Source organism: Rattus norvegicus, chromosome 8, assembly GCF_036323735.1.
Source record: "Rattus norvegicus strain BN/NHsdMcwi chromosome 8, GRCr8, whole genome shotgun sequence".
In the NCBI taxonomy this organism is placed as follows: Eukaryota; Metazoa; Chordata; class Mammalia; order Rodentia; family Muridae; genus Rattus; species Rattus norvegicus.
Window position 1 is genome coordinate 51,611,004 of NC_086026.1, and position 17,859 is coordinate 51,628,862.

Below are 17,859 nucleotides of genomic sequence, written 5' to 3' on the forward strand. Positions count from 1 at the left end.
AAAGATTGATGAGCATAAGAAACTCCTTAGGATGCATAGCCCCACTTTCTGTAGTTTTGGTCCTCTACATTCAACCCCAGTATCAGACGGAAAGAAATAATTCACTAGGTTTGAAATTACATGCTGTTCTGAGTCCTACGATCTCGTGAAGCCCTGCTCCAGCCAGCCAGGAGGTGGACCATTCCTTTATCTAATGTGTCTGTGCTGACCCACTCTTGCTACTGACCCTCTAGTCATGTCGTGGCTGTCTCAGACTCATATTGACTGTTGTGTGATCTCGGTGAGGGTACTAGCAATCTGTATGTAGTAGCCTGAAGCTGAGTCCCAGGGCTGACGTCATCACCTAGCTCCTCCCATCACGTCAGCACTGCGTCCCTCAAATCCTCTCCATAAGATGCACGGTAGTGAGATGCTTTGACAGAGACTACGCTCACACAGCTTTTGTGATACTACATCGTTTCAATAGCTCCACTTAATTATTAGTTACGATTATTAATCCCTCATTGTGCCTAATTTACAAGTTAAAATTTATTATATAAACGTTATGAATATACAGGAGAGAATGTAGGTGGCTCAGAACTATCTATGGCTGCAGGTGGTCACCGGGAGTCTGAGAGAATGTGTCCCCTCTCATATAAGGGGGAACCACAGTATCCTAATTTCTTTTGGTTGTTGTTGCTGCTGTTTTCCAGATTTTTGCTGTCGCTTGCTGGGACCGGGAGCTCCCAGAGCCTTAGCACATGGTGGGAGAGAGCTCTGCCGCTCAGCTCTCTCCCTAGTCTTTCTTCTCTTTCTTCTTCCCACATCTGTCACAGTCCTTCAGCTACTGCCACTAAATCTTTTGTTTTCAGAACACCAGATTCCTCTTTAATGGACGATTCAAGCGGGCAGGGCAGAATCCCCTCTTTCAAGGGTCTTATGGTAAATGCCCTATGACAGGGGATCCGATCCGCCTAACTTGTGTGACTTTAGACAAGTTGCTGGATTGTGTGCCGTCCACCTCCCAGGGTATCAGAAGGAGATAAATCCGCTGATACAAAATGCCAGGTCTGTGGGCGTCCACAGAAGTTAACGGCCACACCCACTCTTAAAGGACAACGCAGAAAACTTTCGCGCTAAGGGCTCAGAGTCCGCTGTCAATGGCGAGGCGGGCGCGGCCACTCACCCTCCTTCGATGATGAAGTACCGGAGTTTGTCGTTGCTGTCGCGGGACGGGGTGGCGTAGCATTTGTTGAGTGTGAGAATCAAGTGTGTGGAGTCAGCGCCAACCACAAAGACCCCCACGTAGAGCACATCCCGGGTCGTCAGCACGACCTCCCCCTGGCGGTAAGGGTGTTTGTAGGACGCGTTTTTATAGAGCGCCATCTTGGTGGTGAAGCTGCCCTCTTGGGTTGGAACTGTCAGGTTGATGACACTAACAAAGAAGGAATCATATGTGAGGCAGGGAACCAAAAGAATAAATAAATAAACTTGAAAAAAAAAAGACACCCAATGTTATTTGTTCGATTCACTGTCATTTTTCAAGCTACAGTGTAGAGAGGGAAGGCAGAGCAAGCATGCAGTCCTCCAGCAGTCCTCCAGTCTAAGGCCGCCTTATCTAATTTGGTCCCTACATGGGGCAATTTACATTTAGATGAAATTAAATAAAATAAAAAAATTCAATTTATCAGTCCCCTGAGCCAAATTTCAAACACTCATTGGTCACAGGTAGTTACTGTATCCCATAATTCAGAAACCAAGCCTTCCGGTCATTAGTCTAGAGCATTTTGTTTCCAGAAATATGAATTATATTTTCCCCGGCACTTCAAAGACAAATGCTAGCTGTTCCGATGCTGTTAACCTTGGCTGTGGAGAACACAGGAAGCACGAGAGCAGCCCCTGAAATTCTTTACCTTAGCATAGGCTTCACAACAGAGTCCAAGGAGATCTTGATATCTAGCTCATACGCGCATGAAAATTCCACATTGATGGTGCGGTCCCTCGTGATGATGTTGCCTGTGTTGTTGGCACTTTCGATCCAGATTGTGTTTTTATACATGATATGAGTACCATTGGACTGCGGATCAAGGGGAGGTCAGAAATCATTAGACACAGAAGTATGCGGTGAGCATTTAAAATCCATCTCCCGGAATTACAGAGAAATGGCTTCGTTCCATACCAAACCCAGAGGCTAGAATACGTCAGCATGGAACCAGCCTCCGCACTACACCAAGTGGGGGAAAGAAGTGTTGCCACAGATATGAGCAGTGCCCTTCAGCCGATAACCTTAGTACCCGAGGAGGGCAGAGTCCGTGTACCACTGACTTCCAACTACAAAGAGAGATCTGCCGGAACTCAGGCTAGAGAGAGCATGAGATCCCAGCAATGCCAGGTGGACATAAATTGAATCCAGAAATTCTTTTTAACTTGAAATCTCCCTTCTAACAAACCTTTTACCAGGTACATGTACAAGCACCAAACTGAACAAGTGAGTCTCACCTCCTTAATCCATTCTCCCTCTGAGGAGAGCACTACACGGGCGTAATCTTTATTACGCTGCAGGAAGGGACAAGAGGAAATGCAAGATACCTAACTAGACCAAAACCTGGAAACCCTGACATGAGCAGTGTGGCCTTTCGGTATTTATACATCCAACTCCTTTCTTTAGCCAATACCCATATGACCTAAAATAGCTGGATGAGGCTCTGTTTACCTGAGAAGACACTAGAGAGCGACAAAAGTCTCACAGATAGAGAACAAAGGACCAGCAGTGAGCATTGTAAACCGAGGGAGGAAATGTACCACTTAGAATGCTTTTTTTGTTCACTCAACCACTCAGTCCTAAATGATGATCAGCCTTCCTGCCTTTGATCTTTTCATATTCTCTCTCTCTCTCTGCTATTCGTCAATGAGTGTATTTCTATGCAGACTACGCTGGCTTTAAGGATGATCAATGCTCAACTCTACTACCTCAGCCCAGCGCTCTTTCCTGCCCCCTCTTCTCACCTGCACGACGTTCCCACAGTTCCCCTTGGTGTTGTTGATCTGAAAGGAGATAAAATCCTCTCCCTCGATGCCAGAGCACTGTCTGTCATTGATTCTCACCCCCTCTCTCTCAAAGCCCAGCTGAAAGAGCTTGCATTTAGATATGGACACTTCCATTTGGGCTGCCTTGCAGGTCACCTCTGCGTCGATGATGTCATGGGAATCTGTGGAAATGGGGAGACAAGCCTGTCAGTGAGAGAGCCTCATCTTGCTGCAGGGGAGGGCTGGGCCACCCATGGTCATGTTTCTTTAGAGGCAGGAAACAATCTCTACTCAGAGGCTGCAAGCATTTCTAATTAAGCTTTGATCACACCGAATGAGTACATGGATTCATTCAAAGCAATAACCTGGGCGTTGGCGGAGGCTTATTAAAAAGATAAAAATGCTAATAAAATGCCTTTTGTCTTTTCCAGAGAAACCCGGGCCTTCCTCCCACACATGCTGGTGGCAGGTACTTTTGTGTAAGTGACACACAGAATCTGTCACAGCGTGGTCTGGCTGGGGACCAGATACCCGAGGAATAGGTAGGGCCTGACCCTACCACCCACTGCCCTGGCTGAGCTCAGCTCAGGAGAAACCAGTGAGCCCCAATGAGCAGCAGCAGAGGCCTTTTCTCTATAACAATCACTATAGGAATAATTAAAAAAAAAACACCTATTTTCATGTGCCCAGGAAACATGCATTGCCCCCCCCCTCCATAGAACATTCCAGACAATTGGTGAGTGATGCTAATTTAAGTATATGCTTGTGAGCATCTTGGTTTGGAAAGGGTCATGGAGCCAAAAGATAGAGTGCTTTGCCTTTAAGCTGACACCCAATTGGGCTCTGCTGAAGACAAGACCATGTCTAGCCCTGGGGAGCTAAGGTTCGGAACAGGAGAAGGAGCGTTAGCTGTTGTTCACAGCAAACATTTCAGCTGTGTCTCGAGGAACACAAATCTTCTACACTTTCCTTATTTGGGAGTCGAAAAAGACCACTTTGGGTCTCTATGATGTCGCTTGGACTCACGTGGGGCTAATTCCATTCACACACACATTGGCCTGTTACAATCTGCTGAAGAACAGGGATGAACGTCAGCCTACACCAAGGCTGCCCAGTAGTTTCCTGGCTCTTGAAAGCTTTGCTTTTGGGTTTCTAAGAGGGCGGGGAGCACACACAGCTTCCTTCTTGGACCTCCTGAGTGGAGATGCGCTGGTCACTCACTGTTTCCATAGGGGGGTGGCTCAATGCAGCCACATAATTCTCCTCCGTTGTCCAGCTCGCAGGTCCTGTTGGGACAGTCTGCCCCCACACAGGGGTCTTCAACCACTCCTGCTAAAAAGGAAAACACAGAAACACACAATTTGATTTTCACACCTACACACAGTGGCAATGGATTACACTTGATTTGACACAGTTCACTTGGGAATGGTCAGGTGGGACCCTGCAAGTTGACAGACAGGGTGACCTCTAAAAAGAATAATGACAAGTTTGTTGTTGATTGGGCATTTGCTATGGCTCTGCACTGTGCCTCAAGCTTTGACTGAATTAGCATGACTGGCTCTCACAAATACTTCTCAGGATCAGAGCTCCAACCCCAATTTCACAGCTAAAACTTACCCAAGGTCATTCAGGAAGGTATGTTGTGGAAATAAAATACAGACTTCAATCTACCAAGTAATTCTGTAATTTCTGCGGCTACCCTACCATGCCACAGTTAACACCCCCCCCACACCATTTTGTATCTAACATGTTTTGTATATATCATAACTACTTGAGTTTTCTGTATTTATAAAAACTCACATCCAAATAATTTGTCTGTTTCCAGCATCCAGATATCTCATAGGCAGTCCTCAATATTTGTTAATTAAAAAAATTAATTTGTTAATTACATATTACAAATATTTGTTAATAACAAAAACTTAGGATTCATAAAATCTCAGAGAGGCCCCTCCTATTGAGACTTTTTTTTTGATTCATGGTGCACCTTCCCCATAAATATCTACTTGACTTTATAAAAATAGGCAGATCAACAACAATACGTAGTTCTCCAATTCAATCGACAGTGCCATTTTGCTAAAAGGAAAAAAAAAAGAATAGAGGTATTGTAAAAGCTTCAAGGACGTAAAACACCACAACACCACAGCATTGCCATGAACAGTGTTCCTGTAACAGATGACTGCCTACAAGAGACTCAGCACTCCATTGGACAGTCGCTAACCCTTATGCAGTTCCCCATATTGTTGTGACACCCCAACATAAAATTATTTCATTGCTATCTCATAACTGCAATCTTGCTACTGTTATGAATTGTAATGTAAATATCAGATATGCAGGATATCTAATGTGGGACCCCCTCCCGAGGCGGTCTGGATCCACAGTTGAGAACTGTTGCTTTAAGAGATTCATTTCTTTACATGATAAATCTTTTATCTGAGAGAGAAGAATTTTTGATCACCATGCCATAGCCTTTTGGGTACGAAAACACATGTACATCATGAGCCAAGATTTCTGAGTCTTTATGGGGCTTAGAAGGTCAGACAGGTTAGTTAGAAGAAACGAGATTAGAAGATCAACTGGATGTGTTGTAGTAATTAATAACAAGACATTGGGTGCTTTAGAACTAGTAAGCGAGTATATTTTTAAGTGATTTCACCACAGACACATACAGAAACGAGGTTAACAACGAAACTCAGGGCTGGAGAGAGCTCAGCACTCGCAGGCACTTGCTGCTCTTTCAGGGGACCCAGGCTTGGTTCTCAGCACCCATTCAATTGCTCACAACCATCTGTAATCCCAGTTTGAGAGAATTCAACTCACTCTTTTGTCCTCTTTAGATGTCAGGCACACACATGGTGCCCATGCATACATACAGACAAATACTCACACATAAGATAAAAATAAAAATAAAACAATCTTTTTTTTTTAAAGACAGCCTTTACTGCCCACACCTTGTTTGATGAAGCTGTCAGGCACTTCTAGTGAGTAACTCATTGTCCATGATGATGCTACAGGAATGGCTCAGACTCGCTGTAATTTCTAGAAAGGAGTGAGATAAGCCATCGGCATGGTTTAAATATATTTATTTTGAAAAGGCTTCCTTTTTTAAAAAAATATCTATTTATTCATTATTTATTTATTTATTGTTTATTTATTTATTTATTTTATTTATATGAGTACACTGTCACTGTCTTTGGGCATACCAGTAGAGGGCATCAGACCCCATTACAGATGGTTGTGAGCCACCACGTGGTTGCTGGGATTTGAACTCAGGACCTGTGGAAGAACAGTCAGTGCTCCTAACCACTGAGCCACCTCTCCAGCCCCAGGCTTCCTGTTTTTAAGACCCTTTTGCTACTCACCCAATGTGTTCCTTGTGTGGCACAGGAACAAGAACACAGAGGGCAGTCAGCAAAGGGAGTCAATGGCTAATAAAATGGACAATGGTCAAAGAGAGCAGAAACAGTGAACAGTTTAAGGCCCACAGGAAGAGCTCATCCCAAAAAGTAGAGGTTCATTCCTCATTTGACACACAAGGTATAAATACCCTCTCACAGAAAAGCTTGTGTGTTTGTGTTTGTGTGTGTGTATGTGTGTGTGTTTCTGTGTGTGTGTATGTGGTGTGTGTGTGTGTGTGTGTGTGTGTATGTGGTATGTGTGTCCATGGCATGTGTGTGTTTCTTTGTGTGTGTGTGTATGTGTGTGTGTATATGTGGGTGTATGTGTGGGTGTATGTGTGTATGGTGTGTGTGTGTTTCTGTGTGTGTGTGGTATGTGTGTGGTGTGTGTGTGTGTGTGGTGTGTGTGTATTTCTTTGTGTGTGTATATGTGCATGTGCGTGTGTGTGCGCGCACACACGCATGTGCACGTGCGTGCATGTACAGATATAGCCAGACAAATTTCAAAAGTTCAAACACTTAACTTTAACATTATTTAAGATATGTTTCTTATGAACACAGTAGAGCAAAATATTAGTTTCCAAACAGATTAGTAATTTTCTTAACAGCTTCTGAAATTACCAAATGTATACTATAATTAACTGCACCATTTATCCTGTTTAGGTTCTGAATTGAGTGTGCATCCACACTTACTCATATTTACTCTGTAGACTCACCAGTGTGTATGTGTGCTTTGGGAATGGTCCTGGACACACACTGGCTCTTAGATGCATGCAGGGTTGGTAGTGTCTGTCTGCCTACAGACACATATTCTATTGGTCACATTATCATACTGTATGGGCACACATACACACAGTACCCACTTATATGTGTATGTATACATTAGGATTTACTCCACTTATTTAACTGACATAATAAAAAGGTAAACACATTGCATAGTGGAAATACTATATGCACCGGTTTCTCACTGCAGTGAACTAGAAGATAGTACTTCACCGTCTAGTTTAATGTATGGACCCTATAGACATCCATCTGCAGTTTCCTTTGAAGCCAGGTGAAGACAGCTCAATCCGGCTGAGTTGAGAAGTAAGACAGTCAGGAGTTCCAGGCTAACTATGTCCTTTCACGAAGTGTAAACGGTTGCTGCCAGAGCCAGAGCCAGAGCCAGAGCCAGAGCCAGAGCCAGAGCCAGAGCCAGAGCCAGAGCCAGAGCCAGAGCCAGACCCAGACCCAGAGCCAGACCCAGAGCCAGAGCCTCGTCATCTATTCTGCACTGGTCAGGGGCTACAAAAGGGTCAGACTCCCCTGGAAATGCTTCCTCTTTAAATCTCAGGGACAGCTCACAGCCCTCTCCCCCACCCCATGGAGCAGATGGGTAAGGAAATATAGGGTGGACCCGACATCGGACAATGCTACCCCCGTGGCACCCACAGGAATAAAAGAATTCTCTTACAGCAATTCTCTTTCTCAATCCACTCCGTGCTAAGGATGCCGAAGGAACGGCAGGCCTCCCCGTAGGCAGCCAGGGAGCCGCACAGCTGGAACTTCTTGTGGTTGTAGCAGCCGTCCAGGTAGCAGGACTCGTAGAAGGGGAGGGGATCCAGGAGCCCATAGCAGGGCTGAAAGAAGCCCTTCATGTCGGTGAGCTTCAGGCAGTAACCGTCACCCTGCATGGCCTGGATGTGCACATTGTCACACGTGGCTGCGTATTGCGAGAACTGTAGCTCGTTGCAGCTGGGGGTGAGAGGTCTGGTCAGAATAAGTGAAGCGAGAACAGCCATCTGAGGTCTCCCATAGAAGTGGAACCACATCTACCGTACCTTTTGGGCTAGTCCTGAAGTTTATATGATATGCAGATATCAATACTAATTAGCAACGTGACCTTAGGGAAGCCAGGCCTCGGTGGTCTCTATCCACTTAAAAAAGGGAAGCAATGTCTATTGTTCATTACTGAGACAGAGTGCAGATAAAATACCAGGGTGGACTAGCAGCCAAAGTGCCACACGCCAACAGGTATTGATATAACAGCCGTTCCCCCTTCAATATACTTCATTGATATCATTGACATCATAACTATTAACAACATATTGCCAAAATAACAATAGTGATGTTTGGGGAATTAAAGACCCACGAGGAAACCCAGGAGCTTCCGGCTAGCTCCAATTTAGCGGTCTGAGATCAAAAGCAAAACATTCACAAGAGAGCTGTGTGCACAGAAGGAAAAAGTGAAGAAAAGCAGGAGGAAACAAAATAACATGAAAACAGAAACAGGAGCACCTCTGGGAGACTCAGACCTTGCTCGCTGGTGGGAAACCTAGAATGGCTGAAATGTCCCAAGAGCAGCTTTTCTACTTGTGAGTCACTGAGTGGGGCTCAGGGAGGCAGTGCCAAATTAGGGGTCAGGGGATCTAGTCCTGGCTTGGTACTCACAGGAGCTCCGTGCAGGTAAACCATTTAGAATGTTTCTCCAAGTAAAGAAAGATACCTAGCAGCATTCTATGGCCCTTCCCTGCTCTGGGTCCTCTCTAATTCACAGAATAATCTTAACAGATGATCTGTTATTCAGTGTTTGCTTAGGGCAAGGTCAGGTGCCTGGAGCCTCCTTTCTATAGCTGGGTACTTGGATGCTGTCCGACAAGTAAGGAACGAAGGGATTGAGGGGTGGTGGAAGCAAGGGGATGTCAGGAAGCAGAAACATGTCTACAGAGCCAGAAAGCTGTGTGCATGATTCTCCAGCTGAGAGGGATTCTAAACCAAGATCCTTTGCAATGACTTGTTTAGCTCTGTCTGAGCTAGTCAGAGGGGAAAAGGCTGGCAGTCACTTCTATAACCCATGTTTTCAACAAGGTTCCCTTCATTCACAACAATGTTTGCCTACATCAGCAAAGCCTTCTGGGAACAGTTTCTTCTGAAACTCTTCATCCTATTCCTAGTAGAGGCCCCTAAGTCTCAGGTAGACAGCTGGTGACAGCTTCCGATTCTAACCCTAAGGACACTCTTCTGGGTAGCTGAGAGCAGAATCACTTGATATTTTAGAATCATATCATCTAAACCCAGTTCCTGCCATTGGAAAGATGACCGGGGTTTCTAATGCACCTAACCTCCAGAGGCTAAACTCCAAGTTCCGAGTGACAGGAAGTGGGGTGGATGTCAAGGGAAGTGTACTCCTGCTCATAGCTCCTGTGGATGTGCGGAGACTGTGTGAGTCTGTGGTTTGAACACACACCTCTTCTGCATGCCATTGGTCTTCCAGCTCTGGGCCAGCACCACACTGCTCACCACGGGTTTCCCCCGCAAGGTCACGTAGTCATCAGTCATGTCTCCATTGAAGTTGCCACAGAGGCCGCACACTTTGTTCTGCAGCCTCTCACTGATGCTGATTTTAATGACGTTGAAACCGTTGTAGTATATCTGGATGTCAGGGCTGGTGTCGATCACCAGAAACCCCTCGCTGCTGTAGATTTTGGTTGCCAAGCCAGTTATAAATGGAACATTTACTTGTGTGCCATTCACCTGTTGGAACCAGAGAGACAGGAAGTGGTTACCAGAGGGCTGGGATCAGACAATCTTTTTGGCAAAGAAGCCAGATTCTGCAGGCCCTGTGATCTCTACCACAGTTATTCAACACAGCCCCCATGCTGGACCATCAACTGCCATGTGTATCAAAGTGGTTTCCAATAAAGCTTTATTTACAAAGGGTTGGGGGCGCAGTTCAGTCAGCAAAGTGCTTTGCTCAAAAATCATGAGGACATGCTCTTACTCCTAAGAAACAGTCGGGCACGGCAGCTCACGCTTATAGTTCCAGAGTTAGAGAAGCTGAAAAGGAAGAAACCCTGGGACTTGGAGGGCAGCCATTCTAGCCTACTCGTCAAGTACCAAGCTAGCGAGAGACCCTCATCTCCAAAATCAAATAAGTAAATCAAAGTTGGTGGCCTTTATTTATGGTTGTCCTCTGGCCTCCACACACACCAGAGCACACACGTGCCACAGGCCACAGCCTGACAACTTCTGTGCTAGAATTTAAGGACATACACTTTGCAGTTTCCCTCACCGGAAGCAAACTATGGGAACATAGCAGTTAAAAGAGACGAAAACATTAGAATCCAATTGCCCTCCGTGAGTGGATAGATTTTTTTTTTTTTGTTTTGCGTTAAAGTTATACCAGCATCCACCAATTACTGAAAATGACATCATAATCTTGTTCTAAGGGGAGTCCAACCTGGTTACCATGGACCTGGGGATTGCTACAGTGTTTATGGTTTCCTCGTTTATAATGTATAAACCTGAAGCCTTCCCAGACGTCTTATAAACACAATATTTTCTGCATTTGTCATTTCCCTGCTTTTTATAACATTTTTTTAGCCCTTGGGACAGGATATAACATGCTTTTCCTGTACTTACAAAATAAATTGGATTTCCCCCCTCTGGTTATTAGTATCGCTGTTCCATTACAAAAAAAATGGTAAAAAATCTCTTTGCTTTTTGGCGAACTTGGGGTATTATTCAGCAGTGATATCTGTCTGGCTCTCCTGATGGTCACTTTCGCCTGCTCTTGTATTCTTAGCCAGTGCGGCTGGGTCCGTGCAGGCCAATTTGCAAAAGGAATCAGAGTGTTGAAAACAGACGCAGCTTTCCTGGAAGCTAAAAGCCAGGAGTAAAACCGCGATTCTTTCTTTTAAGCCTGCAAAAAAAAAAAAGCAAGTCTCCTGCCTGGCACTGTATACTAAGCTATTTGATGACTCTTTAAATAAAGGTGCATCGAGTGCTGGATTTAGCTGAGCTGGTGGTGGAAGGCAGAAAAGAGGGACTGTGTTCCAGAACATGTCAGTGTGGCTCTGCCCTCCTCACATTCCACCTTTTACCGGAGCTCACTATGAGGGAGCCTGGCTCCATTTTTTGGGTCAACCTGATTGGTCTGCTATAACTGACTGAGGCTCAATGGCCCTGAGGAAGAATCGATCTAAGACAAATTCGACATTTCCTTTAGGTTGGAACGTCATCGTGGAGAGGCATTTGCTCCACTGGGCTTTATTTGGGTCCTTGGTTTCACAGGCAAGCGCTTACCTCCTCATTTTTAGAGAAAGCATGGCGGAAATAAGGGTTGATCTTGGAATACGTAGGCAATGCCAAGAATAATTGCAAAGGCTCTTAAAAGCTAATGAGATGCCTTTCAGAAATTAATCCAGAGCAAAAGCTGACTTATCTACCATTTTATCTCCTGGAGCGCGATTGCTACCCTGATGTCATTACAGCCTGAGACGCTAAGTTTCCTGCCTTCAGGAGCATCAGTGACAGAGGCAGGTGGCCCACTCTGACACCCACAGGAGCTTCATGCTTCAGTTCTCTGACGCAAGGACACTTGGAGCCACCCCTTGTTATTCTACAACTCGAATATTTGGGATAAGCGACAAGGAACAGCCAGCTACCACACCCCGGCTTCCCTTGGCTCATTCTGTAAGAATCAAAACCTGGTTGCCACCTTGACAGTGTTCCGGTCATTGATGAGAATCTGCTCTTCATTAATGTAGAAATAGACCGGTGAGATGATAGTGAGGTTGGGTGAGGACCACTTGTCGAAGTTGATGATGAGCTGGAAGGAGATGTCTGGCAGTTTCTGGCAGATGGTCGAGAGCACGAAGGCGCAGTTGGCAGGGAAGCGCAGGAAGGCGCCATCAAACGTGCGGAAGACACCGCCCCCTGCCGCCAGGCAGTAGGAGGTCTTGGTGCTGAAGCAGCCGCGCACCCCACTGCGCAGGGCGCACTCTTCATCTGACTTGCATTGGCGTGGGTCGCACTGGATCAGGTTGCGTCGGAAACAGCGGCAGCGCCGTGTGCAGTCCCCGTTCCAGAATAGCTGCTTGGGCTGCAAGAGAGGTGTCATTCGGAATTAAACTGTGAACTCAGACTGCAGTCAAGGTTGGAGACCCCCAAACCCAGCCTAGCCTCCCTTTAACGGGGCTGGGGTTAGCACCAGAGAGCAGAGGGAGGCTGCCTTCATTCAAACACCCATCCCATTGATGCAATTCGGAGGCCAAATAATACGCAATCTAGACTTTATTGGTCTCAATCAAGGACTCTGAAATCTTTATGGCTGGGGTTGCTGAACTAATCAGAGCCTACCTGAATGTGCGGCTAGCTATTGGGACTGGGTGAAGAAGAAAAATACGTTGTAGATTTTCTTAAGCCTGAGAATCAGGCTTCTAAAAACATAGGCACCACTTTAGGATGAAATTTAAATTCACTTGGGAATGAGAGGCCAGTGCTTTAAATCTCAACCAGTCGAAAGAAACTGATCATCAACTAGCATGATCAATCATTTCATTTCCCAATAATCGCCCTTCCAAGCAGTTCCATCACTAAACGACTTCTGATTTACTTCTATTGCAAGTCTCTCTCTCTCTCTCTCTCTCTCTCTCTCTGTGTCTGTCTCTCTTTGTGTCTCTCTCTGTCTCTGTCTCTCTGCCTCTCTCCCTCCCCCCTCTCTGTTTGCATGTGTGTGTGTCTGTCTCTCTGCCTCTCTGTCTCTGTCTCTCTCCCTCTTTCCCTCCCCCTCTCTCTGTGAGTGTGTGTGTGTGTCTGTCTGTCTGTCTTTCTTTGTGTCTCTCTCTGTCTCTGTCTCTGTCTCTGTCTCTCTCCCTCTTTCTGTCCCCCCCCCTCTCTGTGAGTGTGTGTGTGTGTGTGTGTGTGTGTGTGTGTGTGTGTGTGTGTTAAAGGTGATGTGTCTAGCTAGCGTCATAAAAGAAAGCTCTGGGGTCAGGCCTCTCATCAGTCAGTCCCAGCTCTCTGCCTTCTTCAGAATGCCTTTAGTACAGCGTCTCCTTAACAGGAAGCAACCATTATTTTCTGTTCTTCCCAAGATGGGCACCAATGTACAGACACAGTGCTACTCGGTAGAGCTTATATTCTTAATCTTGCACTTGCTGTACACTGGGACCACTGAGAAACGCTCGCAGCCATCCATGTGTGAGGACCACAGTAAGTAGACAGCAAGAGATGCAGCTACCCCAATGCCTTCAAGGTGAGCATCACTTGTCCTAAGTGCCAAGTTTCGATGAAGGAGTTTTTTCGACTTAGGAATAATTGCACAAACGTGATGAGCTATCTTGGGAATAGGACCCAGGTCCAAACATGAAATTCATTTATGCTTCATATATCCATTCTACACTCAGCCTGAGAATTTAATGCAATATTTTACACATCTTGTGTCAAGGTTTCATGGTGTGAAGTTTCTTTTGACTTATAGCAAGCATCGGGTCAGTGCTCGAAGGACTGTATTCTGCAGCATGCTGTACGTCAGATTTTTGGATTAGAGATGTGTAAGTTATATCAATTTACTGTACAGTCCTATCCAGAAAAGATGTTTTAAGATACATAAAGGGGCCTATGATTCTGTCTGGCCACTGTTTTCTGTTTAACCACACAACCCTCGTGTTGACTGATTGTGACTCAGACTCAAGGGTGAACAGAGGGCAAGCTCTTCTGAGCAGGGTGTATTCATCTTCCGAGTGAAGACATTAGAAGCCAGGTCCTTGCTCCTTCTACATCTGTAACGAACTCCGGGTCCCAGCAGCCTCACAAATTGACTTCATTTCTCTTATCAGATTTATACAATAATTGAGTGGTTAGCCTGGCCTCTGTTTGATAAAAACACAGATATTACATCGGTGGGAAGGGGGGAAAAATAACCCGATGTTTGCGGATTTGATCGGTGTAAAAAAACCCATCCACACAAGAACTTGATTGTGAAGCCAGCCTCCAAGGGAAGCGTCAGGCCCCATGTTGCTTTCTTTACCTTAATTAGACATGACAGCTGGGTGATTACCCTACATGCTAATGACTGGATGCGCTCCCTCTTTATTTCCGAGGAAATCTGATGTATAAACAAAGCCTCAGAGCTTGTTTAAATTGAGGCAAATGGATGCCGATTATTTGTTCTGTGACTTTGCCACTTCCGGGATAGAAGCTGTTGTCAAAACCCACTGACTTTCCGATGGAAACCAGATAATAATGCTGATGGCTGCCAAGGGGAAAAAAAATAACCCGATGTTTGTCCTGAGCCTTTCTGGGGGATTCCAAGCATTTTGATACGCGCCCTTTATGTACCATTTCATTAAAATGCCCGAATTTTTTTTTTCACAAAATGTCTCTCAAGAGAATAAGAGACAACAGGAACCACTAATCTTGAAGGATTGGGTGCCAGGTACCAGGCTGGGCAAGTGGAATGGGGCGTCCAGATGAGCCCCACTGAGGAGAACTCCCAGCCAGATCTCATTCACAGGGAAGCAGAAGGTCAGAGAAGTGACAGTCGGTTCCACTCCAACAGTGAGAGAGCTAGGGCCGAGCTCAAGTCCTGTTCCTTCTGGCCACACTGACACTAAGGATCCCTGTGGAGGACTACAGGACACAGCTGAGAGACACATGGCTAGGGGCAGAGTTTAAAAGTGTGCTCTTTGAATCTGGAGCCAAGTTACAATGGCTCCCAGATGAGGAGAGGACGGAAACGACTTTTCTTCCTCCAGTATTTGCCTCTTCCTTTCGAATGGTCTCGCTAAGGGTTAACGTGGGCCCTGGCCATTCGGAGAAGCCCTCTTGTTAGTTCTACTGTTCTCCCGTTCTGATATAAGCCCCAAATGTCTTTTCCAATGAAAACGAAATGGAGCAAATGTCTGCGTTTCTATTCTTTTATTTATTCCCCCAATAAAGGCAGCTCAGTCAATCCCAAATGAGTCGGTGCATGTTTACAGAAAGGAGACATTATTTATTTTTGCCTAGTTGAGTTCCACTCCAGACACTTCAATTAGATTTCTGGCAAACGCTCTCACCTTCATTTAAAATTGATCTGCTTGGCAGGGCATCTTTTTCACTTGTTGATATGTTATTTTGTAATTGTTCCCTTCTTTAAAGAGCAATTTTCCTTTCTCCCTGAATAGGTGTTTTTATGTCCCCGAAGTCAGGAAAGACACTTCCTCAGCCTCCTCCACAATGCCACACGAAAGGGTGGCTTCCACACAGCCAATGCCTGGCGTTTGGGGGGTTAATAGTTTACTCACTCGCATTTAAGGGAAGATTGGGCTTGAGGCACAATGACTAGATGAGGACCTTCTCATCAAGGCTTTTTCCCTTAATTTGGTGTTAAGATACATTAAACGTTACAGGCTTAGTGACATGCCTCCATGGTAGGATACTCTCCTAGGGTGTTCCAGAACCTGGGTTCTATCCCTAGCACTGCCTCTTACCTAAATTTAAATAGCAAAATGATTTAGCAGGTCGATATGTTTTCTTGGGGAATGTGGGGGAGGGGCCCCCTCATCAGCACCCCGCCCCCACCCCAGAGAAACAAAGGGTAGGATGAAGCCCGGGGGGTTAGCACTCCGGGCCTTTCTAGGAATGATATCAGAATGATGAATGGCACATGTGTGGGAGCTTCAATAGCCAGAGAGGGAAGGCCACTCCTCCCAGCCTTCCACCCCATATTTCCTGCTTAAAAACATCCTTAACGGAGACAGCCACAAATGTCAGATTCACAGCCACTGTATTTCCAAACTAGAGTCCCATCAGAAGCTTTCTGACCAAGATTTACAGGGAGGCAGTCCAAAGAAGGGCCCAGAGAAAGGAGTGAGAGGAGGAGGCCTGGCTCAGTGTAGAGGAGGCAGGAGCCTGAGGTCTGGCTGAGATCCCGAATCCTCACAACATTCTCAGCTTCAGCTCACGGACCGCACATTCATCATCACAGAGCAGGAGACCCGGGCAGTTCTGGCTGCTCCCTTGGCCTTGGAGAGAAAGAACCCAGTCTGGTGTGGAGGAAGAGGCCAGCCACCTCCTATACCCACCTCGTAGTATTTGCCGTCCGAGTAGCAGCCACAGTTGTGGGGCAAGATGCAGCTCTTGCCGTTGAGGACGTAGCCCGCGTCGCACTGGCAGCCCTCTACGCAGTAGTGATTGCAGTCACTCTTCAGGCGGATGGCAGCGCAGCGAGGCTGGCAGACGCTCACGCAACTCTCGTAGTGGCTGTTGGGGGGGCAGGTGACCGCTGGAACAGAAGGGACGACTCAAGTCACAAGGAGCTGTAAATGGCTTTCTCACAGCCTTGCTCAGGGAGGTCGAGGGCATGGGGTGAGGGAAGAGGTGTGAGGCTGGCCACTTTCCCTCACCCATGCTCTTTGCTTATGAAAAGCCCCTGCCTGACTCCTTTTTCCTTAAAGGACAGACCAGTGTGTGCAGACGGAAGGGGCTGGAGTCTTCTCACATAATCTGTCCTTGCTTTAGTGCTGGCTTCTGCTACTCAATGGCCAAGAGGAATCCAAACTTGGGCTAGACAAGGCCTGCACACCAGCCCAGCCTCTCAGACTTCATTCACATCAATACCCTTCTTCTCATCTTGCTTACCCAAACTCCTGGTTCTCTCCCTCCATCACACTTGGAGAATCATGAGATAGTGCCCTCCCCCTATTACCGAATGTCACTCACCCTCCCCTCCCAACCTCCACAGATCCTTTAGTCTAAACCAGTAATTTATTGACAAGAGACCCCTGAGCCACGTGATCTCTGAAAATGTGTACTCGTGTGTGCCTGTGTGTGCGCGTGGGCGGCTTGACCAGAATCAGTGTGTTCTATGTCCTGAGATGCATCTGAAACTGTGTCTAGGGAAGGCAGGTAACACATTGGTCAATAGTGCTGAGCTCTGGTATGAAATGCAGGCAGGGTATTTAGGGGCCGAGTCTCAACTTCTTTGTGTACGTAATGCGGACACCAACAGCACAGGGATTTGCGTGCTTAGGAGAGCTCTGTGCCCGAAGCGTTCAGTATTAACCCAGCATTAATGCAAGTCTTGCTTGAGAGTTTTATATCAGCTGCTCTCTTAGTCAATGAATGCTAAACGCACAGCAACCATGCATGTGGGGATGTCTCTACAGTACATGGAGGGTTTGGGGGATTATCTTTCACCCAGCAGTAAATAGGAACTTGCAGAGTGCATAGTCCTGAGAATTTTAGTACATGGGCATGTTTACAGAGGCACTACCACAGTATGTTTTATATATATATATTTTAAAGTATAGTTCAAAAGATAAAGTCCTCAGGTCATAGAAAATACACATGGCCTGCGATAACTATTAAATTCCAGTGGATTCTTGCACAAATTGTCTACACACATAGACGTGTGTGTGTGTCTCTGTGTGTGTGTGTGTGTCTCTGTGTGTGTGTGATCCACAGCTCTGGTCTTTCACATGGATGTGAGCATAGTCTATAAACCATGCCATACCTTGCCAAACCTTCCCATGCTTTTTCCTGACAATATTTCACCCATTCAGTCTTGAACTCTTGTCTTTACACCACTTCGTGGTATGTGTCTTTTGTATGACTCCCACGGCATGTATTTTTTTTCCTCATTAGTTAGGCTGTAGAATAACTTCCTAGAAGTGGAATTTTTAATCTAAAGAATAGATACACACACACACAC

The 17,859-nt window shown here is 46.0% G+C and overlaps 1 protein-coding gene across 3 annotated transcripts in view; it reads right to left on the reverse strand.

Annotated features, from left to right (window-relative positions):
- Tecta (tectorin alpha) overlaps positions 1 to 17,859 on the reverse strand; it is a 71,772-nt gene that overhangs the window by 6,030 nt on the left and 47,883 nt on the right. For 2 of the 3 annotated variants that reach the window (XM_008766130.4, NM_001106814.1), the window contains 8 exon segments: positions 16,232 to 16,431; positions 11,881 to 12,264; positions 9,628 to 9,914; positions 7,855 to 8,150; positions 4,228 to 4,338; positions 2,986 to 3,188; positions 1,893 to 2,056; positions 1,166 to 1,414 (listed from right to left, as the gene is read on the reverse strand). In XM_008766130.4, the coding sequence (XP_008764352.1) occupies positions 1,166 to 1,414; positions 1,893 to 2,056; positions 2,986 to 3,188; positions 4,228 to 4,338; positions 7,855 to 8,150; positions 9,628 to 9,914; positions 11,881 to 12,264; positions 16,232 to 16,431 (1,894 nt within the window). 3 annotated transcript variants of the gene reach the window in all.